The 26,089-nt window shown below is 53.3% G+C and overlaps 8 protein-coding genes across 8 annotated transcripts; 4 read left to right on the top strand and 4 right to left on the bottom strand.

Annotated features, from left to right (window-relative positions):
• Positions 1 to 2,947: 2,947 nt before the first annotated feature.
• M421DRAFT_95596 (uncharacterized protein) lies at positions 2,948 to 5,572 on the top strand (the record flags this gene model as incomplete). Its single annotated transcript, XM_033598320.1, has 3 exons — positions 2,948 to 3,077; positions 3,230 to 5,378; positions 5,428 to 5,572. The coding sequence occupies 3 exons, from the start codon at positions 2,948 to 2,950 to the stop codon at positions 5,570 to 5,572; spliced, it is 2,424 nt and encodes an 807-aa protein (XP_033444431.1).
• A 689-nt stretch (positions 5,573 to 6,261) lies between these two features.
• On the top strand, positions 6,262 to 7,331 carry M421DRAFT_425010 (L30e-like protein). The gene is made up of 2 exons (XM_033593945.1): positions 6,262 to 6,670; positions 6,737 to 7,331. Exons 1-2 carry the CDS (start codon positions 6,367 to 6,369, stop codon positions 7,117 to 7,119), a joined length of 687 nt encoding a protein of 228 aa, XP_033444430.1. The 5' UTR covers positions 6,262 to 6,366; the 3' UTR covers positions 7,120 to 7,331.
• A 619-nt stretch (positions 7,332 to 7,950) lies between these two features.
• Positions 7,951 to 8,942, bottom strand: M421DRAFT_296274 (uncharacterized protein). The gene has a single exon (XM_033589069.1). The coding sequence runs from the start codon at positions 8,552 to 8,554 to the stop codon at positions 8,027 to 8,029; it is 528 nt and encodes a 175-aa protein (XP_033444429.1). The 5' UTR covers positions 8,555 to 8,942; the 3' UTR covers positions 7,951 to 8,026.
• A 251-nt stretch (positions 8,943 to 9,193) lies between these two features.
• On the bottom strand, positions 9,194 to 9,913 carry M421DRAFT_425007 (uncharacterized protein). The gene is made up of 2 exons (XM_033593944.1): positions 9,376 to 9,913; positions 9,194 to 9,325 (listed from the first exon to the last, which is right to left on the bottom strand). Exons 1-2 carry the CDS (start codon positions 9,805 to 9,807, stop codon positions 9,209 to 9,211), a joined length of 549 nt encoding a protein of 182 aa, XP_033444428.1. The 5' UTR covers positions 9,808 to 9,913; the 3' UTR covers positions 9,194 to 9,208.
• Positions 9,914 to 11,896: 1,983 nt separating this feature from the next.
• M421DRAFT_425005 (uncharacterized protein) lies at positions 11,897 to 16,874 on the bottom strand. The gene is made up of 2 exons (XM_033593943.1): positions 16,838 to 16,874; positions 11,897 to 16,789 (listed from the first exon to the last, which is right to left on the bottom strand). Exon 2 carries the CDS (start codon positions 16,495 to 16,497, stop codon positions 12,316 to 12,318), a length of 4,182 nt encoding a protein of 1,393 aa, XP_033444427.1. The 5' UTR covers positions 16,498 to 16,789; positions 16,838 to 16,874; the 3' UTR covers positions 11,897 to 12,315.
• A 221-nt stretch (positions 16,875 to 17,095) lies between these two features.
• M421DRAFT_9007 (DUF543-domain-containing protein) lies at positions 17,096 to 17,609 on the top strand (the record flags this gene model as incomplete). The annotated part of the gene is made up of 3 exons (XM_033597822.1): positions 17,096 to 17,176; positions 17,347 to 17,499; positions 17,553 to 17,609. 3 exons carry the CDS (start codon positions 17,096 to 17,098, stop codon positions 17,607 to 17,609), a joined length of 291 nt encoding a protein of 96 aa, XP_033444426.1.
• Positions 17,610 to 19,991: 2,382 nt separating this feature from the next.
• M421DRAFT_425002 (uracil permease) lies at positions 19,992 to 22,172 on the top strand. The gene is made up of 2 exons (XM_033593942.1): positions 19,992 to 20,421; positions 20,472 to 22,172. Exons 1-2 carry the CDS (start codon positions 20,277 to 20,279, stop codon positions 22,037 to 22,039), a joined length of 1,713 nt encoding a protein of 570 aa, XP_033444425.1. The 5' UTR covers positions 19,992 to 20,276; the 3' UTR covers positions 22,040 to 22,172.
• A 2,469-nt stretch (positions 22,173 to 24,641) lies between these two features.
• Positions 24,642 to 25,796, bottom strand: M421DRAFT_73196 (uncharacterized protein; the record flags this gene model as incomplete). Its single annotated transcript, XM_033596944.1, has 4 exons — positions 24,642 to 24,718; positions 24,774 to 25,192; positions 25,244 to 25,613; positions 25,679 to 25,796. The coding sequence occupies 4 exons, from the start codon at positions 25,794 to 25,796 to the stop codon at positions 24,642 to 24,644; spliced, it is 984 nt and encodes a 327-aa protein (XP_033444424.1).
• Positions 25,797 to 26,089: the final 293 nt, after the last annotated feature.

Here is a 26,089-nt window from a genome sequence, read left to right as displayed (position 1 = left end):
ACTCAAGGCGCATCCTCCTCATTTGCGTTGGCATTGACACACCCGGCGATGCCTTGCCGCGCCTCAGGCTCAACCTCACACTCTCATTTGCACTTCAATGTACGCATCCGCAGTTGCGTGCAGCCTCTGCTACATGTGCAGACAGCGCTCACACTGCGGCGCACATGTCAAAACCCTTGCACCGGCTGCGCTGTCATATGTTGACTTTCACAATCAACCGACGGATCCATTCTAAATTGCGTCTGACACACGGCAGCAGCCAATATTGTGGGTGCGACCCCACCTTTTCGCGGTGTTCTCACGGAGCATGAGCGTCTGTGAAGCCGAGTGTTTGGCAACTTTGGCTGCAGAAGGAGGGCGGGGCTGGTACCCATCAATTTGTCCAGAACATTGCTTGACTCGCGAGATCTTCATGGACGGCGGCCATGAATCGAGAGTCCAGGAATTACTTCCGGAAATGTACGGCTGCCGAAGTCTCGAGGACTGTGCGACGGTGCTGTTTGTGCGACTGTGCTGTTTGTGCGACGGTGCTGTTTGCGCGACCATGCCTGTCCTCGACGTCTGATGTTCCATATGCGAGCACTGTTTGCCTGCAACACACGTGACGATAGCGTGTATCTGGACGGACTCCACGTCTTGTCTCAGACTTGATGTAGATGTGATATTTGTGAAAATCTTGCGACAGCTTTGTGGTTGCACGCCTGACGGTTGCACTGCAGGTAAGTGAAGTGAGTATCCCTGAGACAGCCTCCCACACACTGACAGCCGAAGAAGACTACCGATTCAAAAGGCCCGATGGAAGCTCGGAGGGAAGCTGCCAACCCAGCGCCAGTCCTTATCTTGCATAGCTCGTCGCGTGGAAGACGGAAGAGCGCTGCCTCAAATCTGCGACGCTGGTTTTATGGGTCAAACTAGCGTTCGAGCCGACCAACACCAGAGACTCATTTACATGCATGGGTCTCTGTCGAGCAGAAGAATTGCGAGACTGTTGAGGCAGCTTCGTTTTGGAAATATGCCGCGCATACAGATAGCTGCATGTCGACACGTGGAGGTGCGTCAAAGCAGACCGACGGCATGACATCGCGCAGAACGGCCTGTCTAATTTGTCCAGCGACAGCTGCCATTCGTTCGTCGGATCGAACACAAATTGCGCGGCGGTACCGAGCGCACGGCAACGCGGCAGCGACCCGTAACCATTTCCACAGATTGCACCCAGGAGGTCGACGCCTTCTAGAGATGTTCTAGCGCGGGGGATGATGGTGATAAGCAGAGCCCCTCATGAACAAAGCGCAGTGATGGAGGGGCACAGTATTGTTTGGAGGGGCATTGAATGAGGGGGATGAGACTCTCCAGAACTTGGTCTCGATTCTTGGACGTAGGCATGGAGTAACGGTGAAGAGCGACGACTTGTCAGTCCCTAGCGATGCCATTTAGCGCTTAGACTGCGGGTCACTCCTCCAGAGCGACAGAGGATCCCTCCCATCTCCAATCCAACGGGCACAAAGCGGGCTGGCGGGGCATTGCACGTTGTGGTGTTTCGCTGAAATTGTGCTTCGTCGACTTTCTCGTCGCGCGCCATGTCGAACCTTCAGGTCTTTGAGCTGTTTGCCAATTGCTGGATACGAAGACAACTTTCAAGCTGCCCATTAGGTTTCTGCGGCCGCTGGCATCTGGCAGACTGCAGCTGGCGGACCGGCACTAAACAGCCAAGTGGGTCCGGGGAGATGCTTCCTAGCCCGGTGGACTGGATAGACTTCCAGGAACAAGTCAGCGTGCCGGCGATCGCCCTGGCCGCCTCGAAATTGCTCGTTGCCCAAACGTGTGTTGGTGAAAGTTTGAAGGTTGTTCTGGCGTCATTGTTTGGAGAATGGGCAGCCCCTTTTCCGCGCCATCGTCATCAAATGACACTCGTTGGAGGGTGAAACCAGGCGTCTCGTACGTGTAATTGACCTGCTATGTCAGTATCGACGCAGCAATACATGAGGCGGTGAGCGCGCCCATGCATTGATAGCTGGCAACGTGCGAACTATTGCTCCAACAGGTAACAGCGGTTTGAGGTTCTTTACCGCTTCTTCACAATGCTGTGCGACGAGTGGACAAAGGGTAGGGGCCGCTGTCGACAGCATGTGGTACGGCGCAACCATGCTCGAATCAGGCCGCGAAGGAAAAGTAATTGGACCGTGGGCTGCGACAGGCAATTACGTCCAACAGCGAAACGAGTCCAGGCCATGCTAGAGAGAGCACCGGAGCTTTTGGCATGTCGAGGTGGATGTTGATGATGGCAAGCAGAGCGCAGCTATTAGATAACGAATGCTGGTGAAAGCTGGCTGTAGACATGAGTGATTACCATGGTTCGCGGTAGAGCCCTTAACAGTGAAGGGCACGCTGGCAAGGGAAAGCAACAACACGATGTGCACCTATCAAACCACCTGTAATATTGCCATGCGCATTCAACATGATATAAGACGGTAACGACAGGCCCGTTACAGTTCGCCTAGCGCTTGTATCTGCGGCGTATTGATTCCATGATCATGGGGTGGCTGGTCCGAAGCAAGCTCGCAGAGCCCAGAGGGGCGCTGAAATAATGCACGGACGGCGCGAGCCTCACAGCAGTCACCCCTCTCCAGTGCCTTTTCCCCTTCTGATCCCGCCATCGCGCAACAGCTCGAACATCCATCCCATCTCCCCCCGCCCCCATTATCTCATTACGCGCACAGCCATCTGGTGCTGTCGCCGCCCTGCATCCATCTTTCACCGGCCCGCACCGGTGCTGTAGCCCCATTCGTATGCACATTTCGCGGAATGAGAGAGGGACACGCCAGCTTCACCATAGCCATCCACACGCTTTAACGCCCCCGCGCGCCCGGCATTCGAGCCATCTCCCCACCTAGGGTTTCGAGATCCTGTCTGCCTGTCTGCCGTTCGTATCGATAACACATCTGCTGCGATGGCCTCCAACGCCGCGCCCGCCGCCGTCGCCGCACGCAAGCCCGGCCAGCCGGAGAAGAAGTACAAGTGCCAGTTCTGCAACCGCGCCTTCAGCAGAAGCGAGCATCGCAGTCGCCACGAGCGCTCTCGTAAGTTGTCTTCCCTTATCGCGACGCCGCCTGATGGAGCTCTGTGTTTGGGGCGCGGGGTAGCTGTTTACTGCTGCGGGACGGTCGCGCGGTGGTCGCGCTGCGGGGAAGGCGCTCACGGTGTTGCTGTTGCTAACTGCCCCTCACCGCAGACACCAAAGAACGGCCGTTCAAGTGCCTCAAGTGCCGCAGCACCTTTGTGCGCCGCGACCTGCTCCTGCGCCACGACCGCACCGTTCACGCCAAAGACGGCGGCGCGCCGCTCCCCAGTGAGCAGAAGCGCCGCGCGAGCAACAAGGCGCAGGAGGCCGCCACACCCGGCCCCTCCAAGGGCGCGCTGCCCCTCGACACGCCCGCGCCCGACCAGTTCGACGCCGGCGAGGATGCCATGGTCGATGTCGACATCGAGACGGCCGCCATGTTGATGACCGACTTCCACCACAAGGCCATGGCCAGCCAGGAGCCCGAGATGGTCCTCGATCAGCGCACCGAGCCCGTCATCTCGCCGACCGGGCCCCAGCACATGGGGTCGTCGGTGCCTCAGGTGCCATACACCGCTCCCGGCCAGAACATGCTGCCGCAGATGCCATGGCGGGACTCGATGGTGCCCCAGCCCGAGCCTGAGCCGCAGCAGACAACGCATTCTTCGTTCCGCCCGCACAGCCATCTGGCGCCCATGATGGAGCGCACCATGTCGGGAAACACAGCGCTTGCGCCCACCTTCCCCTCGATGAGCGAGAACAACCTCGGTACACCCAACCCGCTGTCGCCGTACCCGTCGATGCTGGGTCCTGTCTCACCAGTCGACTACCGCAAGTCGCCCGGCCCAAGCCAGGCCCTGACCATGACCAGCGCACCGCAGCTCGAGTCGGAGGAACAGTGCCGCAGGGTCTACGAGAACATCAAGCAGTACGACAGCGAGAACGCGCTCTTGGATACTTTCCATCTGCCCAGCCTGAATACGCTGAACCGCCTGCTCAAGACGTACTTCGACCTGTTCCACCACCACTTGCCCTTCCTGCACCCGGCGACCTTCCACCCAACCGAGGTTGCTGCGCCTCTGCTGCTGGCCGTGCTCTCGATCGGTGCTTTGTACATCTTCGACCAAGACCAGGCCTACATGCTCCACATTGGCTCCAAGGTCCTTGTCAACCAGTTCCTGCAGAACAAGGAGAATTTCAGCTCGCGCAAGTGTCCCTTGTGGACTATGCAGAGCACTCTGCTGAACATGCAGTTCTCCAGCTGGAGTGGCGATCCAAAGGGTCTCGAGTGGGCCTGCTCGATCAAGAGTCTCCTTGCGAACATGGTCGCAGGAAACCGCTACGAGCTGAAGATTCGCTCAGAAGCCCGCGAAGGTGCCCAGCCGAGCCATCAGGAATGGATCGAGGACGAGCAGTGTCGCCGCACATACTACGCTGTGTACATATTCTTTGGTCTCCTGACCCTCACGTACAACCACACACCAGCCATGGGTTTCAACGAGTTTGACACACTGGAACTGCCGTCTTCAGAGTCTCTTTGGACCATGGGCGGTGATGATGAGGAAGCATGGCGCGAGGCCCTGGCTACATCCAAGATTATAACATTCCGTCAGGCGCACGACAACCTGTTCCAGGGTGAGACCGCCCGCTATAGCGCATTCGCAACTCGTGTCATGATCAATGCTTTGTTCTTGGAGGTGTGGTACCACAAGCGCAGCCCCGAAGCCCTGCAGGACGTTGTTACCGAGTACAAGCTTCGCCTGGCGCTGGAGACCTGGGAGAAGTCACTGGATCTGTGCGAGCCGGAGACCGTTGTGGTCCGTTTGAGCGCGCCGCATAAGGGCCACCCCTTGATCTTCAACGCTATGGCGCTGTACCGCAACACACGCGCCCGTCTTGTCGTTGACTTGAAGTCCATTCAGGAGGCTCTTCGCTACCACGATTCGTATGAAGTTGCCGCAGCTATGACAAATGCGCGTGACAAGGTTCAGCGCTCGCAGGAGATGATCAAGGTCATCCAGGAATGCTTCGACTGCATCGAAGTCGCAGCTGTACAAGGCATCCGCTGGGTCGCACGCACATCTGCCACTAACTGGAGCATTGAGCATCCGCTTGCCGGAATGGACCTTGTGGTGATCCTTACACTCTGGCTGTACCGTCTGGAACACGACGAAGAGCCTGCTAACGAAGAAGAATTGGCCATGTACAACAAGTTGCGCAACTTATTTGACGACGACTCTGTCGATGTATACGGCGCTAAGCTCAGCTCCACGGTTGCACGCTTGTGGGGAAGTATGATCGATGAAGTGGTTGTGTGGGGGTAAGTTAACCCTCCATCGCAAGGAAAAGCCCATGCTAACAAGTCGCAGTATCACTAAGCTCATGGGAGAAGCTTTCAAACTCCACTCACAAGCCCTCGTCGGCTACGAAGACGCAATGTCGTCCAGATCTGGGTCTGCCTCGCCCTTGGCAGCTGGGTCCGTCCAGGTCCTCGAGATGCAGATGGCTTATTAGAGCCACATTTACGACATCTCATTTTTTACTTTCATCTATTGCTAGATTGTTGCAGTCATCTTCTCTCATCTCGTCATCTCTCTGCATTCAGGAGGCATGGCATGGAGTTCGGTGTTATTTTACTGTCTGCGTTCTTCTAGTCGAGGCAACATGGCGCATTGGGGCGGTCCGGTCCAGAGATACACACTCGAGCACAGGCTCCTTTCGTTCTGGCATCCCTCTAATATCTTCCCTCGCTCATACCCATTGGCTTTCTGGATTCGTTGGAGCCTGGCCCCAAATGCGTTTCGGTTCATCTCGGTCTGGCTGCGAGCTGCCTCGGCTGCATTCCGATAATATTTGTCGTCATATTCCTGTTCCCTTATTTGCTACGGCTGGCATGGAATTTCATTCTGCATATACCACGCGTACCTGTTATTGTCTTTACAGCGACAGAGGAGGAGGTAACTCAGGTAGTAGATTGACGAAGCAGGCGTGCAGGCGTGGGTCTTATATCAGAGCGTACATGTATAAGATGTGTTCATTAAGCATTGTATCCCAACGTGCAAAGTTCTGGTGTTTATTGAGTGCGTGAACTGCTGCACCAAGGCGGTGTGGTACCAAGAGGGTCGGACAGTCGGTCCAACGCACGGTCCAACGCACGTTAGCGCGCCGAATCTGCATTTTGAAAAAAAGTTCGAGAGCTCCGCGCAAGAAGCACCAAGCTCACAACCACGCTGCCGCTCGCTCTCTATCACTTCCCCGCATTGCATACCGTCCTATCGCAGTAATAGAATTCATCGCATTTATCTGCAATGGCCAAGGAAATCGAAGAGAAGAAGCTGAAGAAGGAGAAGAAGGACAAGAAGGAAAAGAAAGAGAAGCGCGCGGAGACCGACGGCGTTTCCAAGCCCAAGAAGGAGAAGAAAGACAAGAAGAGCAAGGATGTCGCAGACGCTCTCGAGGCTGCGATTGAGGAGCCTGAGGTCTCCATGATGGAGATTGACAGCGGTGCTGTTGTCGAGGGTGAAGAGCCCTCTGGCGCACTCGTCCCCTTTGCTTTCCCTCTCGCCGACAACGACAAGGAGGTCAAGAAGATCTTGAAGACCGTCAAGAAATGTATGTCCATGAATTCTTCCAGTAGACGCAGCTGCGACTGGAGCAATTCACTAACACGCGGAACAGCTGCTAAGACAAAGACCCTTCGTCGTGGTGTCAAGGAAGTCGTTAAAGCTCTGCGCAAGTCGCAGGGATCCGGCAACACAGCCGACCTGAACGACCCCTCTGCGATCGTCGTCATCGCCGCCGACATCTCGCCCATGGACGTTATCTCGCACATTCCCGTTCTGTGCGAGGACCACGGTATTCCCTATATCTACATCAAGTCGCGCGCACAACTCGGCGAGGCCAGCGCAACCAAGAGGCCCACTTCTGTCGTCATGGTCGCAAAGGCCGGGTCAGGCAAGAAGGCCAAGGATGTCAAGGCGGACGACGCAAACGAGTTCGAGGAGGCTTACGGCGAGCTGCAGAAGCTGGTCTCCAAGGCCGCAAAGACAGTGCGCAAGTAGACGGCGCGCGATGAGCATGTGATACGTGTGGCATTCCCCGATGCATCATCTGCATGTTGGATTCTTACTGTGCAAAATGGGAGAGGAGTATGGCGTTTCGACCTGCTGGGCATCTCTAACCCGGTGTTGTTTACTATTGGAGGTGGGCGTGTGTCTTGTATCATGAAAGTACGACGCAATCAACGCAATGAAACGTCCAAAGTTCATACTGACTAGCCTTGTGCCATGTTATGATTCTAGTATGCAGAATGATCATGGTCGTCGTCACTGTGTATCATTGTGTGCACATGAAATGCAGAGTCAGAAACATCGCCTAGCCTCAGACTGATCCAATACGGCAAGCTGCCATATTCAGGCACCCGCGGCGCTAGACCGCCCTCCAATAAGAGTTAGATATAGTCACTGATTATCAGCAGCCCACCGACTCTTGTGAATCCCAACCCTGCACTCAGCTAAATCTTCTTGTCCGCCTTTCATTCGAGGTAACAGCTGAAGGGTTGAAAATATCTCTGCCTACCTTGGTCATTTGCTCATTCCGATTGAATGATGTCAGCAGCTGCAATCCTCATAAAGGGCGCAAATGCGGTAAAAATCGACCAGGAATTGACGATCAAGATTTGCAATATCACAACTGTCGACGCAACAGCTCAGCAAATTATTCAGCTAGAGGAGCAAGCTGCAAAGTTCACGACCGTAGAGATCAACACATCTACCTACTTTCAAGCAATCGAAGAGCAGGGAGAATTAGCGAATAGTTCTCAGGAGAAGTTTGCTACCCGCATCTCAACACGATCCTCGCTGCAATCAAAATCCACAGCGGTGGTCTGATGACCTTCTCTTGGCCTGCGTCTCGAGACACAAGCGAATACCTCACGTACCCGCAATCTTTCTGGACAGCACTCTAAGCTCACGCAAGCACATTATAGAAGCTACACGTTGACTTCTTCTGCCATAAGGTGGCCATCGTACCTCCTCCGCCCCCAGGAAGCAGATATGAGACTCTGAAGGACTTGCGGCTGGATACCAGGAGCGCACATGACGATGATGGAACTGCCATTGAGACCCTCTTGCATGCATACCCGAATCTCGAGTCTCTACACTTTGAGTGGCCACTATGCGACCCGAATAGCTGCCAGATCAAGAACATGTCTTGGACCTGGAACTTGCCCAAGCTCACCCACCTACACACATTTGGATGGAACTTCGCACTTGTGGCATGCACAGACTTCCTCGCTAGCCATTCAAATCTGACGAGCATCGAGGAGCGCGTCGATGGTCCGTGGGATTCCAACGAGGTTGAGTACGCAGAAGCGCAGCTCCCTATGACCGCCTTACCGAATCTGCAAGTCCTTGGGAAGACTACACGCAAACGTACAGCCTGTACGGCTACTTCGATATTGAGGCAAACCGACCGATCAGCACGCTGCTGCTCCATGTGAGCGACGGTCAGGGCGTCGGGCAACAGCTCCCCGACATTGCCGCTCTCCCAATATCGCAGACCCGTCTGCGCATACTGCTCTTTCGTGGCAGCATATCATGCTGGCGGCCCCGTGAGAGAGACGACTCTGGCAGCAAAGATGAGGACGAAACGCCCAGCCAGTGGACGCTACGCCACGAGGAGGAAGAGCGGCAGTGGGGCGAGAGAGAGAAAACGCGTTTGCCTAGCATCCTTACGACTGAGATTAGCGGGCGGCGGTTGACCCAGGGCTAGGGCGCATTAGGGAGTGGTCGAGTGAGACGAATACAGAGATGGGTGAGAGCGAGGCTGCGGCGGGGAGCTTAAGGGCGCTGGAGTGGTGCGGAGAGAGTGTGTGCGTGATGGAACTGCGGTAGGTGGGAAGTTGTGGGAAAATGGGAGTGGGTGGGGCGGGCTGAGTAGTGGCTTGAGACGATACGAACGACATGTAACAGAAGGCTGCGTGATCAAGCCAGTGCTTTATCAAAAGAGGAGTCAGATCAGGACTAGTGAAGCGGTCGATAGTTCTGAAGTAGAGATACCGTGACGTCTGCCAAGGACCCCGAACAGGAGGATCTCAGACGCATTAGGATCACCGGAGATGCAGACGATATCTCCATAACTCGTGACAGTTTATCCTTGCAGCCCAATCCTCACCTGCCTCGCACTCTCCCCAGCATCTCCATACACATCCCCCCGGTCTTCCATCGCCACCTTCTCACACGGGAACAAACAAACCATTCTCCGCTCCTTTTTCAAGTCAGCAATCGTCCCAACACCTTGACAAGCGCTCCGCCTACTCTTCTATCCAAACCACCCTCCCATGCCCCAGCATTACAACCCGCCTCTCGCCCGCTGCGTCGCGTACTCCACCGCACTTCGCCGATCTCGAATTCCAGCTCATGCCGTGAAACAGTCGAGATGGTCAGGTTCCTTTCATCGAGCAGTCCGGTCATGGCGAAGACGTGAGCATCGTCAAGCCGGACGTAGCTGTTGTACTCCGTAGGTGGGCGCTGGCCTGCTACATCGATCCTGATAGCGTTTGCGTGGTCGATGATGGTAATTAGTTGTATATAGGTGGTGGATGATTGTTGGCGGTGCTGAAGTGTGAATGTGCATGCGCTCTCTAAGAGCTTGGGGTGAGGCTTGGGGTTGGTTGCGCGGAGGGACGGAGATGGGATGCTGAGTGCAGCTGCGAGGGTGGTGAGTGTTAGTAGGGTGGTGATAATCATGTTCGAGTTTGGTTTGGGGAGGAGATTTGCGCAGAGCGAGGTGCAGAGTAAGGCTGAGTATTGGCTTGGTCACGGAAAGTGTCTGCGGGGTTGGGATAAGTCGGCAGCCGCCTACGTCACTTGGAATCCCTGGTCCCTCACGTCTTCGACATCTCAAACTGAGGCTCTGGAGAAATACACATTTCTTAGCAGATACTCAATCGCAAGATCCCTGCCGCTGTTTTGGCATCTATTTTTTTCTGCAGCTGCATCGGCCATCACTGGCGCCTCAACAGACTGTTTATGAAAGCAATTCACAACTGAGACAGGGATTCATACAGATATTTATTCGGTGGGAATGTCAAAGGGCTCTTTCAAAACGGAAGGGCAGACTTGGAGGTACCTGCCGGTGTCATCAGCAGTGTAGCACAATGCCGACTTGGGCTTAATTACCATATAAAAAGAAGTGAGTTCGACTCCCTGTCCTTTTGCCATCTTCCATCTCTCCACCTCGTCTCTTATCCCGCGACATACATGCAGTCAGATGTCGGCAGCACTGACTTGCGAGTGACCGACCAAATGCTCGATTTAAGCATCCCTAGCGCAAGAACCTGGGGCATCAGCACTGAAGCCAAGCCTCCACTTTAGGCCAACATGTCCCACAATCTGTTGCAGCTGTGCAGTCCCAGACCAACTGGAGTGTCTCGCCTCTTGGGCAGATCTACAGCTGATATGCATGCCTGCAAGGTATCGACATCGCAGTACAGATTAGCTTCCAAAACCGTCTCCCTACACAATTTCAACTGCTTGCAGCGGTACTGCAGCGGTCTTATATCTCAACAAAAGTAGACCTCAGGAAGATGTAATCATACGAACATGAACTCCGACCCGAAACACGCCATCTCACCAACGCCAGCAAAGATTGCTTGTGAACACCGTTTGAGGGGAATATTGCAGGAATATCTCGCTGCTTGGTTCCCGGGACTAGCCGAGTATTATGCAAATCGCGATTGCAGATACACATCCTCACCTAGACACAGTTGGTCCAGTCGTGTCGACTTGATCAGATGCCCATTGGACGGTCTATGACCTCAATCCACGGAGCCCTCACGAGGTCCAAGGTACCTCAGTGGAATTATTGGACTACCCGAAGGTCTGGGACAAGCTACAATATCCGCTGCGACGTTCCCTGTCATCAGGCCAACGGCTCTGCGCTGCATGATATGCGCACATGTGTGCAGGCCCTCACCTCTCTCTCACAGTCCACTGCATTGTCTGAAACCTGATCAGCTCGAAGTTCCCATACAGGCGTTGGTTAGTCGTAGGTAGTCGGACACCAAGTCTGGGACCTAGATTTTTTCGATGTAATTAGATCCATCAAACCTCAGCTCGTCTTACCATTGCATCTTCAACAACATTTCCAGACACCTTAGTCGGGCCAGCTGGAACGCATCAATAATTAGACCACTAAAGAGAGCCGTCAACACATTTGCAAAAGGTCTGCTCTTCAGGTGCACAAGCTTACCATTCCCTGCTATCGTCCGACGTGAAAAACAGCTTTTCTTCAAAGATCCTATCACCAGATGACAGTCTGATAGCTCTTCCACAATATGAACAATCACAAGCATTCTAGTAGGAGCATTTTCCATCTATGAGCACATCCGAGCTTGTTGCGTTTACTTCAATAACATGCCTCATAGGCGTGACAGGCTTGATTGTCGTCAATTTCGCACTGGATCAGGCTCCGTTGGTCTTATGGACCACGCCATATATTAGCGTCACTCTAGGTCTTGAAGTCCTTCTATCAGTGGCGTTTTTTTTCTCGAACTGACAGAACTGCGGTCGTAGCTTTGGTGTGCAGTTGGCTTGGGCGGTCTGGCGACAGTTATCGCTGGAGTGTTTGTTGGTGTGGTGGAGCGGAGGAAAAGAACCCAGATACTGCTATCGTGAGAGTGGGCCCGTTGAAGAGATCGTTAAAAGGGAGTAAGGCAGCCATCTAGGGATCGCTACATGTTTGCAGAATGAGGCAGACAGGTAGGAGAAGCCGCGGTGACTGTATGTAGCAGCTAGACCCCTAATTTACAACACTTCTTGGAGGCATCTAAATCGACAGGATGTTGCTTATGTAATGTTCTACCCGATGGAAGGCACGAACTCTGCTGCTATGCGGGATGCGTTGATGTTCTTCTTGCTCGGGCGCCTTGTTAGTCAACCATATATTCCCGTCCACCCACCTCTGTTCGTCATGATACTACGTCCCTCTATGCATCTTCCTCCCTAGGTCTCTCGTTCCCTCCTGCCGTTCCACAACTGTTGTGTACGCCATCTACCCCGGTTCCAGTGCAGGTGTTGCAGCGTGGTGGATCGGGATGAGTGGAAAGCTTTGTTTGGGTTGTTCGCCGGGGAACCAAACTCGAAGTCACCTTCTCCCTGCGGAAACCACAGTGGTCAGGTGTGTCATCATGCATCGAAAATTCACGCGTACATTCGACTACCTTGTCCAGATAGCCACAAGCTCCGAACACGAACTTAAACAACATCACCACTCAACAATCCCTTCCTGCCATGCACACTCTCCCACTCGCCCCAAACCCCTCTCCAGACATCTCTCTCGCTCCGTCTAAGCCCCGCAAACATAGCATTTAATCCATCTCTACTCAAGCTCGCCGTGCCAACCACCTCCCAAATGCCTGGCATAAGCTTCTCCCTAACATCCGGCTCCACCCTGCCGCCGAGCTGGAAGCGACTGTAAGACGCAAGCAGCGGGTACAGAAACGCACTCGTCATCTCCCTCGCCTTCTTGACAGGGTCGTTAAGCGTCTTGCTCGTCTTACCGCCAGTATGTGTCTTCTGGATACTCGACTGCGGAGGATTGCACAGCATGGCCAACACACGGGCGAACTGGGTTCCGTTGTCCGGAGTAAGAGGTATGGAGCTAGAGTCTTTGAGCCAGGCGGGTAAGGCACCGCGGCCGGAGTGCGGCGTGAAGAGCAGGAAGAGTAGATTCTGAAGTAGCGGAAGTAGAACGTGGAAACGTCCGCCTAGGCGGCCGCGGTGCAGAAGGAGGACCAGGCGTGTTGTCTCGCAGAGGCGGGCGTAGATAGCGGGTGCGTGGGATGCGGGCAGCTGGGGGCTGGAGCGGGAGCTCAGGGTCGAGAGTGCGGTCAGGGTTGTCTCGATGCTGTGTTGGGTCGCGAGGGATGGGGTGTGCGAGAGGATTGTGTTGATGCTAGAGATAAGGGCGTTGAAAGATGCGTGGTTCTGGGAGTGAGTCAGGAGGTCGCAGAGCTTTGGCAACAGTGCAAGCTGGTTGTTCCTCAACTCGGTGTTGGACTCGGGACGGTCTTCGAAGGTCGAGAGCAAGTTTGTCAGGAGTCGGTATGAGGACGCTTGATCCAGAAGGTTGGCTGGATGAGTGAGAGTGTGGACGAGGTCCAGCTTCTCGTAGACTGGTAGTCGGGCGAAAACGTTTCTCATGATGGCCACGGTCTTAATCTTGCGCTGCTCGGATACGGGCTCGCGAAGACATTTGAGCGTGAAGTCAACGAGCCAAAGTGTGTTAGGGTAGAGCTTGTAATTCGCCACTGTTGCGTGCAGGCGCACAACATGTTTGGCCAGCTCGGGAGGTCCCTGACCACCTATGGCCATGTACGACTCTAGATCTGCGTTCTCGGCGATCCAGGTGCGAAGCCAGGCCTGTGTCGAGTCCAAAAGCTTAGCCTCCGCAAGGGCAGTAGTCGACAACTCGTTGAATGCGTCAATGACACTTTCGAGCGATGGTGCATTGGGATCTGGCGACTCGCTGGTCAGACATGCCTTCAGTACCGAAACGTATTGCTTTGGATGTAAGAGGCTAATCTGCTTCTGCACAGCGAAGATAGCACGGAGCATGGCCAAGTCAGCAGCAGAATGTTGCTTGCCTTTGCCGGTGGTCGAATCAAGCTTCTTTTTGAACATGCCCAGATATATCATGTTCTGCGATTGACTCTGATTGGAGACAATTTGCCCGAGGGTCAATCCGGCAATCTGTTGAAGCAACTGGAGATTTGCAGTTGATACTGCTCCAGTCTTTTGCAATTGTTCTGCGATCTGAAACAGAATCGCACCATCGCTGGAGAGCTTAGCGGTTGCGTTGGAGGATTCCATGAGTTGTACAATGATGCTTAGGAGTGCTGGAATATCTTGTGCGCCCGACAAAATCATATCTGTGAGTCGATCTAGCACAGCCTCTCGTTTCTCACGGGCGATAGCGGAGGGTCGGATAAAGTACAGTGCCGTTGTTGCCAGACCCTGCGCACAAATGTCGTCTTTCTCCAGAAGCTCGCGCAGGATTGTGATGTAGAGGTCTTGCAACGGAGCGCTGCCCTGTTCAAAAATCGCTTGAGATAGTGACTGGACAGCAGCGATGCTAGCGTTGTTGTCCAGACTGGAAACGGCTATCAGTAGTCGCTGTAGAGACCGCTGGGATGCTTCAGCGCCAACGTGACCAAAGAGGTGAATGAAGTCGGCACAGAAAAAGCCAACCATCCTAACGTGCTCTGTTCGACCAAGAACATCGCTTGACAAAATGTGCAGGACCTTGTCTAAACTAGGCCGGATGAGGTCCTCGGAGCCGGGGAGCGTCTGCATATGATCGCAGGCATTGAGCAGGAACAGCATCGCGGCTGCTCGCGATGGAGAGTCAACGCGCTTACTCGATGCCGCGGACACGTCATCCAGAGATTGCTCAATCAACGGCGAGATGAGTTCATCTTGTTGCTCTACCGAACCATGAAGCTCAATTGGCCAAAGCTTCGATATGAGCTGACACAGTGTGAGCCATGAGAGCGATAGTCGTGTGTGAGGAACAAAGCGATCATCTTGGACCCATGTCGAGAACGACTGAAGCAGTGAGCGCAATTGTAACCTGACCGCTTCAATGATTTTGTCAGACTTGAGAGACTGAAGAACAGCTGGTAAAACAATCGCTGTACTTGCGGCGCGCTTGTACGCGGACAGCTTCTTGACGTTGATGTCTTGCTTGACTTCCGTACGCAAGGCGCTATCAAGCTCGTTCATACGCTGAACATGCTCTTGTAACAGCTCCGCGATCTGACCTTGTGTCAAAGACTGTTCGAATCGCTCGGCAAGAGCTTGACTGATTTTGCGATCTTCCCAGATTAAGTCCCTGCACTCTTTGAGGGCCTTACGGTTCTCGTGCCTATTGGCCGTGATCAGCTGCGCATCCCAGCGGCTAACGAAGCCGAGCAGGTTACGATTCGTGTCGAACCCAGCCATCAGTGGCACAATGACGCGTTCCAACACAGTAGCTTTGCTAATTTGAGGATGGTTCTGATTTTTGGAGCTTTGGTTGATGTTCGCCTGCCGTTCGAGCCCCCCGAAGCCAGGTCCTTCGAATTGAGCTTTTGAGATCTCCTCAAAGACAACCTGCGCAAGATCGTGCTGTTGCGCCTTGGAAGATTCTGAGATGCTCTTGAGTTCAGTGACGAAGACACTTGGATCAAGCTCGATCAAGGCCGCCACAACGGACCAGTGTACCTGCTTGACCTTGCCGACCGGGTACTTGATGCCCGAGTGGTACCAGAAAATATCTTTCAAGATGCCTGACTTGATACCCACACTGTGTGCACGGAGGATACTGAGGGCGTGGACGAGCACGTCGATCGCAGTATGCGGTGTCACAAAATCCGGTGGCATGGTCAGTGAGCAGCCTGCGCACTCCAGCAGTGCAATGAACACAGCCTCGATCCATGGCTTCTCAGCGAGCTTGCTTCTTGGCGTCTTCGAGGGCGAAATGCGGATAGCTAAGCTCAGAAGCTGTGACGAGGCACCAGACAGCGCTGCTAATTCGGCTGTCACTGACTCGCCCTGGTCCTCGATCTGAGCTGCTTGAAGTAGCTTTGCACGTAGTGGACCCAGGTTGCTTATCAGCAGAGTTGCCTCGCGACGCTTGCTGCTGGTCTCGACACTCTTTTCTGCATCGGCTAGGAAAGCAGCTCTGGCAGGTGCGAACAGGTGCTTTGCAAGAACCTTCTCGATGTATTGTGTTGCGCGATCGACCGAAGAGATGACAGACTGATCTGGGTGTACGGAGCGGAACGCCCTGAAAGTGTCGAGGAGCGTCAGAGCTGGCACGAGACACTTTGCGGAGAACTCGTCAGCAGAGGCTCCAGACTCATCACTCGCAGTAGACATTCGCAGCTCCCAGATCTCAACGACTAAAGATAGATCCAATATCTCAGCAAGGTGCTGGTCGCCTGATGTGGAGGAAGCTAAGGCCAAAAGCTTGTCCACGGCAACGAGCCAGTTCTTCAAGATGCTGGCGGCCTGCGCACTGTCGGTCCTTAGGACGATCTTCATAAGCTCGGCCTGGATTGTGTCTTCACCTTGATCCTGTGTGTTGCTCAGTCCAGCGATCGACTTGACCGTCGTCCTGACTATGATGAATAGCTTCTGAAGCTCAGAAGGACCCAGAGGCTGCCCACAAGTGCCCGTTGCACCAACTGCGCCGCGCTTTCGCTTTTTCGATGGTTTAGTGCTCTCGCCAATTATCTCGCTCGATCCAGGCACGTCGCTCATCTCGATGTCCGCAGATGAGGGGGTGGGTTGTGTTTGATTGAAATTCTCGTTCATGGTTCGCTCGAGGATGGAAAGAAAAGCGGCGTCTCGTAGATGTTGTGCACTGCGCGAGGCCGGGAGTACATTAAGCATCCAGTCCAAGAGTGTCCATAGCGCAACGGTCCCTCTTGCGGTCTTCCCAGCTGCCGTCTCATCTTTCAACTTCTCGAGCGCCCAGCGCAAAACCCATTCCGCTCGTGCTTTGGCAAGTGCCTTCGTAATGGGGGCTCTCTCGTCGCCTATTTTGGTCGTCCATTCATCTGGAAGGCCAATAATGTGCGCAGCCTGTTCGATTTGTTCGTTCACGTCTGAGAAATCTTGGTTGATAGCTTGCAGGCGCGGGCGGGTTGGCGCAGGCCCGTCTTGGGTTGTCTGGGGTTTTTAGATGCATGAATACGTTTTGAAGAGAGCTTTTGTGTCTCACTGTGTTTTTATGCGCCATTTCTTCCCCAAGCCTCGTTGCGTCGTTCGAGAGGAATGGTTTGCTCTTTCCTCAGCGATCCTAGAGTTTTTTGTGGGGCCGCCGCGGTCGTACCTAGCTGCCTTGCTGGCTCTGCCAAGGCCGTCGCCGGAGTTTGACGTCGCTGAGCTGTGCCAGCATCAACACCACCGCTTGCCCGCCCATCTCCCCTCCTATCGACGTCGCCAGACACCCCGAGACCGACGAATTGCACCCGCGCCCGCTACCGCCATGTCCGACGCTCCCTCCCAGCCCATTGCGCCCATCCCGCGCACCACCCGCCCCATGAGCGAAGCTCTCCTCAACGAGAAGGTACATGCGCCCGCCTAGCGATGCGTCTGCATCTCGTTACGATGCTGGAGTGGATTTATCCCAAGATTAATTGGCTTTTTCTGAGCTTCTGTAGCCTCAATGGCCGCTACGGCACGCTCACGCGAAAAGCTATGACATGCTCAGGAACAGCAGCTAACAGCTACATTCAGTGGGACCGCTGCCTCTCCTCGATGCTCATCCGCTCCGGTCTTGGTCTGTCCTTCGGTATCGTCTTCTCGGTTCTCCTCTTCAAGCGCCGCGCGTGGCCCGCGACAGTCGGTCTTGGATTCGGTGCTGGACGTGCATGGGAGGAATGCGACAACGTCAGTCTTCACCACAAGCAACAAGCTATCAGCAGCTACTAACATAGCCTCAGTCCTTCAAGCGCGCAGCCTCGCCTGCCAAGGACGGTCTCCGCGTTGTCAGGCCGTAAGCGAATGTAGTTGGACGAGGTCGAATGTGAATTCTTTCAGCATAATACGAATTTGGTACACGAAAAGCGCGCTGTACAGTATGGCACGGTATAAAGAGTTTTGGAATTGAACGTTGTTTCCGGCAACCTACGCGCATCTACATGAGACAACCCAGATCGGCCTTCGACTAGCTTCTCCATCTGGACAGGCTGATGCTGCATGCACATTTCGGTCCGCTCATCTGTCAGCTCAAGGCAACCGACCAGCCAATTGCCCGTTCAGCTTAGAAACAAATGCTAATCACGCAGGCATCCCAGCCCTCCTTGACGCGTCAAACCTTGAGCAGCAGACATCAAGGACTTCCAAAACAAGTGAACAACCTTTATAAGTTCCTCTGTGTCTCCAGGGTCTTGACCATATTGGATCCCACGGAACTCGGTATGTGCCTCCACATCAATACGCTGAGATAACATGCTGAGGTTGGGCTGTTGTATTTGATTCCGGCTACTGAAGAAGGAAAGTATGTTCTTCCCCGATTTTCATCCAAAACGTACAATCTCCGTATTTACAAAGCTTCTCAAAGCCGTGACAGCCCAGGTCCACATCCTAACCTTGCTTATCCCGGGCAACACCGTCTCTCCAGAGACACACACCCTTAGACCGAAGCATTCAATGCATTCGTAATGCTCGTTTGGCTGTTGCACGATCGGTACCTGGAGTTCGTCCTCGAATTTCCATATTTCGTCTCTCCAAAACATTTTGTGTAACCCCTTGTGGAGAGTGGTCTCCCACCATTGTTCGACAGCTACGCCAGGCAAGTGTAATGTAGCGTCTCTGGAGCTCAGCGCCGTATTGGGATAGATATGCCAGAACTATCGAACAAGAAGATCAAGCTCTGGACTGTAAGCGACTTCCAGATAGACCCGCGCTGGTGCTATACCAGCATGATTATCGTGCTCGAAACCCAGCGTTATCACAGTAGTGGCCATCTTAAATTTCGAATTCTCTATACAATACGCAGATGTTGTCCTGTCAGCTCGCCGGGATCTTCGAAAAGCGTGCCAAATCTCGAGCGAGCACATCAACGGGACGCAGGCTCCATGGTATCGTGAGCGCATCTAGAGTGTTGCAGCTCGAAAATTGAGGGAGTAGCATGCCGGTCCTCCCACGCAGTGCCTCTTAAGGCAAGCGCATGAAAGTACTCGCAGCATACAAATTGCGCTAAGGTACTAAGGCAATACTTCGTAGTCTAGAGTGCCTAGTTGATTGCAAAAAAGAAAAACATGCACGTACTATGCTCACGTCTGGACGTCTTGGTAGACAGCACCTCGTATGCCTCTAACTTCTTTCACTGTGTGCTTATCAAGTCGCAGTGAATTGCTACACAAAATACACCGAAGAAGACCCAGAGTGCAGCTACACAACGTTGCGTTTGGAGAAATCTCATGGAGTGGACTTGGCTTTAGGGCGATGTTTGCAGTCGCAGAAGGGTGCTATCCATAGCCAATGACATGCAAAATTCGATGTTGGAACGAAGAGTTTTCAGATATCGGAAGTGTTGTCGAGCGGACGGCTCATACTGTCAAAGGGCGTCGTATGGTCGCGTGGCCAAGTGCCATCGTGAATGCCGAAGGATCGGAAGGTTAAGCCCAAGCATCAGACGAGCGTTGCTGAGAATGATTGTGAAGGCGACATGTGAGGCCGACGATTTTACTCGATGAGATCGAGTAAAGAGGGTCATGTAAGATATGATTGGCCGGCGCAATCTCCCTACGAGGAACACCAAACCTATTTCACCGTAGTCCGCTGGCCGGCCGCTACAACGCCAAGGGCCATGCACCTGGAGATGCGACTTCGCGGCGACACTACAGCTGTTGGCGCAGTCTGGCGTATGATAAAAGGATTTCCGGTGCTAGGTCCCTCTTTGACATGTTTCTATCGAGTCAACTTTCTGCGGGACAATCACGGAGATGTATCGCGGGCGCTCGTGAGAGTTAGTGTTTCCAGCTTGGCGCATGCGATACCGTTACGATGCTGCTGCATCATTCGCGGCCACACTTCACCCAAGAAGCACCAACGCAGCTCCAGGCCGCATTTTGCTCGCCTGACGACGCGCATTTGACCCAAGACATCGGTACAAGTCGGCCGTTGTGCTATCACCATGCTCATGTGTGGGGAAAGTGACGTTAGCGAGATTCCCCACGCTAGGTATCGCTCTTATCAGCGCCTGGCGAAGAGCAGCCTACCATACTCAACGGTAGCCAGTTGCGTTCCTAGATGCCCCGTATGGATCCAACCCACAGTGGATCATCTTGGTGCGCGCCCACGTCTCTAACGGATGGTTAGGCGGATGGTTATAAATATCAAGTGATGCTCCATGATGCAGGCCAGATCAGGAGGACCCTTGAGCGCAAGTTCAACCTCACATTATTCACTAGTGGCACGAATCAGAGCTAGTTGCCTGCCTTCATACACATAGCTTGGGGTCTACCTACCAATCGTCGATCACACTGAACATCAGTCACGCTTTACCAAGCCTCACGAACCTCCAGCAAGCGCGGTAACCCAAGTGCTAACGTCATTGGAGCCAGGGTCAGCAATCCTGCAACACCAAGGCTTACTTGGATGAATAACGACCACTTCGAACATTTTTCAGATTTGGACTCTTGACGCAGAATCTTGTCACCATGGCTGCCACAACGGTCAAAAAGTCCAAGATCGCCCACCATGCGAGAAGGTTTGCTGTGGAGAGCGAACCGGGTCTCACGTCCGCCCAGCTTATGCTCTACAACCACGATCTTGCACCCGTCGAGCCTGAGCGTCGCCAGTGGGGTATGATTAAGATTAATGAATACCTCCAAACTGTTGCTAACATTCCTCAGGCGCGTGGAACTTTGTTGGATTCTGGATCGCTGATTCCTTCAACATCAACACATGGATGATTTCAGGATCGAATATTGCCGACGGACTCTCATGGTGGCAGTCCTGGTTGTGCGTGTGGATTGGATACACCATTGCGGCGTGCTTCGTTTGCATGACTGGCCGTATCGGTGCCACCTACCACATTTCGTTCCCCGTTGTGAACCGCTCGTCCTTCGGTATTTGGGGTTCTCTCTGGCCAGTATTCAACCGAGCCGCCATGGCGTGTATTTGGTACGGTGTACAAGGCTGGATTGGAGGCACTTGCGTATACCTCATGATCCGATCTATCTGGAGCAACTGGCGAGACCCCGAGACTGAAGGACCAGGTGGTGTTACAAACGGTATTCCAAATTCTGGTACAAACACTGTTCACTTCGTATCGTTCGTCTTCTTCTGGCTTGGATCCTTACCATTTCTCTGGCCTGCTGTGCACAAGATCCGTCACTTATTCACAGTAAAGGCGTACGTTGTTCCCACCGCTGGCATTGCGTTTTTCATCTGGGCAGTCGTTCGTGCCAAAGGTATCGGCCCCATTGTTCATCAGTCCGGCAAAGTCCACGGCTCCGAGCTTGGGTGGCTCATGGTCCGCGGCATCATGTCCGCGATTGCTAATTTCGCTACTCTGATCGTCAATGATCCCGACTTTGCGCGATTTGCCCGCAAGCCTTCGGATGCCTTCCTTCCTCAGCTCCTCACCATCCCCATCGGCTTCGCCATAACATCCTTCATCGGCATCATTGTGTCCTCATCCTCGACCGTCATCTTCGGTGGCGACCCAATATGGAACCCTCTAGACCTTCTCAAAGCCTTCCTCGAAGAAGGCGGTAGCGGTCAACGATTCGGAGTCTTTATTATCTCCGCAGCTTTTGCACTCGCTCAGCTCGGCACGAATATCGCTGCGAATTCCATCTCCGCCGGCACAGACATGAGCGCTCTACTGCCGCGCTGGATCAGCATCCGTCGCGGATCCTACATCTGCGCGCTCGTCGGCCTCGTCATGTGTCCATGGAACCTGCTTAGCAGCACGAATAGCTTCACCACCTACCTCTCCGCCTACAGCGTGTTTCTATCTTCCATCGCGGGCGTTATGATCAGCGACTACTACCTCGTCCGCAAGGGCTACCTTCAAATCAAGGATCTCTATTCTGGAAAGAAGACAGGCCCGTACTACTACACGCTTGGATTTCACTGGCGCGGATATGTAGCCTATATCGCAGGCATCATGATCAACGTCGTCGGTTTCGCGGGCGCGATCGGTCGCGAAGTCCCCATCGGCGCCAAACGCATCTACGACTTGAACTTCTTCGCGGGCTTCCTCGTTGCGAGCAGTGTGTACTGGGGCCTTTGCAAAATTAGTCCTGTGCCTGCAACGAGCGATGTGTGGTGTGAGGTGGGCGATGAGATCCTGGATATCAGTGTTGCGTACTCGGATAGCGAACCGGATAAGTATGATGAGGAGGCAGCGTGTGGGGGAAAGGGGGCGGTGAGCAAGGTTGGAGAGGCGGAGGATGCACATCATAGATTTTGAGGGGCGCTGGCATTGACTGTCTTGTTCACGACATACCCAGGGGAAGATTTTACGACATTGTCGCTTCGGAGTTCGTTTGTTTGATAGATCATGATATACCAATTCCGATTATATCGCATGTTATGTAATTCACAGTTTCTCGCATCTTCTAAGCTTGGTCTTTCTGTAACATGCAAGACTGTAAGTTTGGTGTTGCTTATCTCGTGATCGACTCTCGGTGCTGGGCGGTGTTGGCCATTGCAGTACTCTGACGTCGTGTTTGCATCAAGTACTCAGTACCAGAGTACATGATCTACGGACGAGTGGTTGAAGAGTACATGATATGGGGACATATCTAGCCGACAGGCTCTCTGAATGAAGCTTCATGAGGGCATAGATCGAGAAGGCTTACTAATACCACCAGCAGGTTCACAAGGGGGACGGTATAGGTGTTCGCCAGGTGATATGCAGCGAAGAGAATCCCATCTCTTGGTATATAACAGTATATAACCAGGAATCTCTAAACTATTTTTGGTAGCAGCAATCACCACAAGTGCCATGTTCATGGGTGATGTGCGTCCAGGACGCGTCGGCACGTGACCGATGACCGGGAGCCTGGGATTTCCATTGGTCCATGATGCGCAGCCCACTCTCGTCTCCTAGTCAACGCGTCGGACCCCTCACGCGTCTCTGCACTTGCCCTTCTCAGCACTCTGGACGTTCTCAGTTTCCCCAAACCTCCTCTTTGTCGACCTCCCATCATCGCCCCTATCGCTTAGCCCCAATGGCTGCATCTCGACTGACGGAGACGTTTCGTTTTCTCGACTTCCCTCGAGAGATCCGCAACAAGATCTACCGCGTTGCGGTTTCGAGCCTCCAGAGGACGAGAAATGATCCTAGCATGGAAGGCATCGTTGTCGCGGCTGTCATAGCCGACTCCGGCTTTTCACTTCCTTGTCTCATTCGCAATTCATGTTCATGGGAGAAGGGGGTTATTTCTAGTGTCTCGTTTCAACGACAGGTATTTTGCCTCGCCACAGGACGAAGACGTCCAGGAGAAATGAGATGCTGTCTAAGGATGTTGTAACATTTCAAAAGTTCTCTGGTAATAATAGCCGGCAGAGCATATATTTGACATTGCTTAGACTCGCAAGTTTCACAGACTCAGTACATAATCACTATTCAAGTTGTCACTGATGAAGTTGCAAATACACAACCGTACTTTTCTGTACAACACCTTGCTGCCCCGAACTATAACGGACAGCAAGACAAAGACGTCAATATGAGAAGTCTGAATAACTAGCGTCCTGTAACAAGCTGGAGATCAAATATTCTGGCGATCGATTTTTATGGTGGTAAATGGGTATAGGTGTTCGTTTCAGCTAAAAAGGGATAAAATGTAGACCATACTCACACCCCTAATTAGGCTGCTAGACTGCTGTTGTTGTGCTTAAAGACACACGGGTTAGCTTCCAGTGGGTTGAAGCTGATAGTGACTAGAAGGCAAGCCAGCTCTTCGTACCAGAGTTAAGGTGAGCGGCGGAGACTATACAAGGCCTTCTAGATTCGTACCTTGCGATCATCTAGGAGGCGGATGTAGACAACCTCATCGTGGTTAAGCAAGCTGTTAAGGAAAGCTGTGACAACATCGGCTTGGTCACACTTCAGGTTGAGGGCAGCAACAATGGCAAGCAACACCTCCAACGTGGTGGCTCGAGCGACTGCTGCGTAGGTCTCACGCCAGAAGTAGGCATCTTGTTGGTTGCCGCAGACAACAAGCCAAGCCTTAAGACGCTTAAGCTTGCCATTGTCTATCAGCTTGTAATTTTATATCCACTTGGTTGGCAACACCCACACGCCGCTCGGCGACGTGATGACAATCTCCTAGGTACCATTGTCATCATGAGACTAGTACTCTGCGCCCTCAGCTTCAATCTAGCCATTTTTGTATAGGTGCTGACGAACTTGCCTAGATGAGGTTGGCTCAGGCGGGAGCTCAACCTTTGTAGCAGCTGGGGCTTCGGCGATTTCTGTGGTGAAGCAGCGAGCGAGCTGCGGTGTGATATGTGGGTTGTGGAGTGCGATAGCGACGTGGAGATGCTGGTGTCTACCGGTACGCTTGCCAGAGATTATGTTGCGGCTGTTGACGTCGCCTTCAATCTCTTCTCAGAAAGAGGCTTGGTTACCGCCACGTGTGGCTTCGTTGTTGATATCGACCGGGACGTAGTCGAAGCGTGGACGTGGAGGAGGAGAAGTGCGTGCGTTAGCGACGGCTTCAAGACTGCGATCGTTTAGCTCATGGACTGTCGGGTTGTCGATATCACTGTCAAAGTCAAACGTTGCCAGTGACCAGGATACGGGATATGCTGAAAGCCTTGTATCTGTCGTATTTAGACAACTGCGATGGTATATATATTGCATACATGTTGCAAGTTTTCGCACGAATCCACGGCTGGTGCAGAGTTTCCAGAGGCCTCGAGAAGGTATTGACGAAGCATTATGCGATTCAGTGTGTATTCGACTGTGAATTGGATCTCGAGGATTCCAGAGCAAATGCGACTCGCTGATCGAATTTTTCCAAGGCACATTAAAAACAGTGTACGATAACTTCAATGAGGTAGACCTAGAAGATCGCGATCGCGCCAGGCGGGCTTCCAATTCCACCCTTAACATGCAAGGGTGCACTCGTAAGGAAGAAAGCTATGAGGATGTGGTCAGCATCGTTTGTCACGCATCGGCAGATCCCCGGACTTACTGTAACGATTCATACTCTTGCACCTTTCACTCAACTTCTCCAGGTCCCACATCTCGCCAATCGGCATTCCCCAGTGCACAAGAATCCACTCGTGGAGACACCAACCATCGGTGAATTTCGGTGGCCACGCCTCGAATGCAACTGTATCGCCCGCAAGCGCTGCGAGGTGCTTGTTGTAGAACCATCTCACGGTGTTCTCGTTGGCTTGGACCCCAATGGCATCGCTATTGTCACGGGTACCGGACTTGCGTTCTGCTTCGCTTGCTTCGTTGTGCCATCTCACGTATCCGCTGCGAATCATCAGGATGTCCCCTTGCTTGAGTGTAGTGCCTTGCCACTTCAATGTCTCTTCGATCTCCATTATGGGAATCTCGTGTCTTGACACCGCCAGCGGCGCCGTTCCATTCTTCTCTTCATACCTGTATATGTGTCAGCTCTGACTTCCCCGCTTGCGATATATTTACACTCACCACCTTACCCAGTCGCACAGTACACCTCTCCCTACAATGCCACCCCTTTCACACCAATTATGCGTACCATTTCTGTCATTCTGCGCCGCTTCTGCGTGCGTGAGACCATTGTAGTATTTGCCGCTGGACTGGTGGGCGAAGTGCTTTAGACTGTCCCACTGCGAGCCAGACTGGGTATTGATGTAGACTTCATCATCCATAGCCTTCCAATCGGTGAAGTCAGAGAAGTTGATCTTCTTCTGATGGAACTCTTTGCGGCTGAAGCCAGGGAACTGGACATTGTGTAATGGCCAGTCGAGCTGGATGGATTCGCCGGTGCTGATTTCTTTCGACGCAGCTTGGACAACGGCAGGGGTGAGGAGGTTGATCGCTGATAGGCATTAGTTTTGAGATTATTCGCGTCGCGCTTGAGCTGGTGTAGATATGCTGACGGACCTCCGATTTCATCCTTCTTTCCATTCTTGTCATAGAAGCCCCATATCGAGCCCTGAGGCATGCCTTCCACCTTCGGCAATTCGTCGAACGCTGGAAACTTGTACTCGGCCCCCAGCATGCCTCCCGTCATGGTCGAGAGCTTCTCTTGAGCGTTCTGGAGTATCTGTGCCATGTTGTAGTATACTCACGCTTCAATCGGGTATTGAGAATTTCGCGAAGGGCGTAATATGTTTCTTATAGCTCTTCAGCTTCCTCACACTCTGCCGTGCCGGCAACGACCCCGCATTCCGAGAGTCCCTCGTCGGCGACACCGCATGGCCCAATGACGTCGGGGACCACTGAAAGCGATCGCTAGCGGTGTTTGCCGAGTTGTCGGGTTGTCGCTGTTCGCGGACCTCTTCCGACGTGAGG

This window comes from Didymella exigua, assembly GCF_010094145.1.
Source record: "Didymella exigua CBS 183.55 unplaced genomic scaffold M421scaffold_41, whole genome shotgun sequence".
Lineage (NCBI taxonomy): Eukaryota > Fungi > Ascomycota > Dothideomycetes > Pleosporales > Didymellaceae > Didymella > Didymella exigua.
The sequence above is the reverse complement of the archived record's forward strand: the minus strand, read 5'-3'. Positions and strand labels throughout refer to the sequence as shown.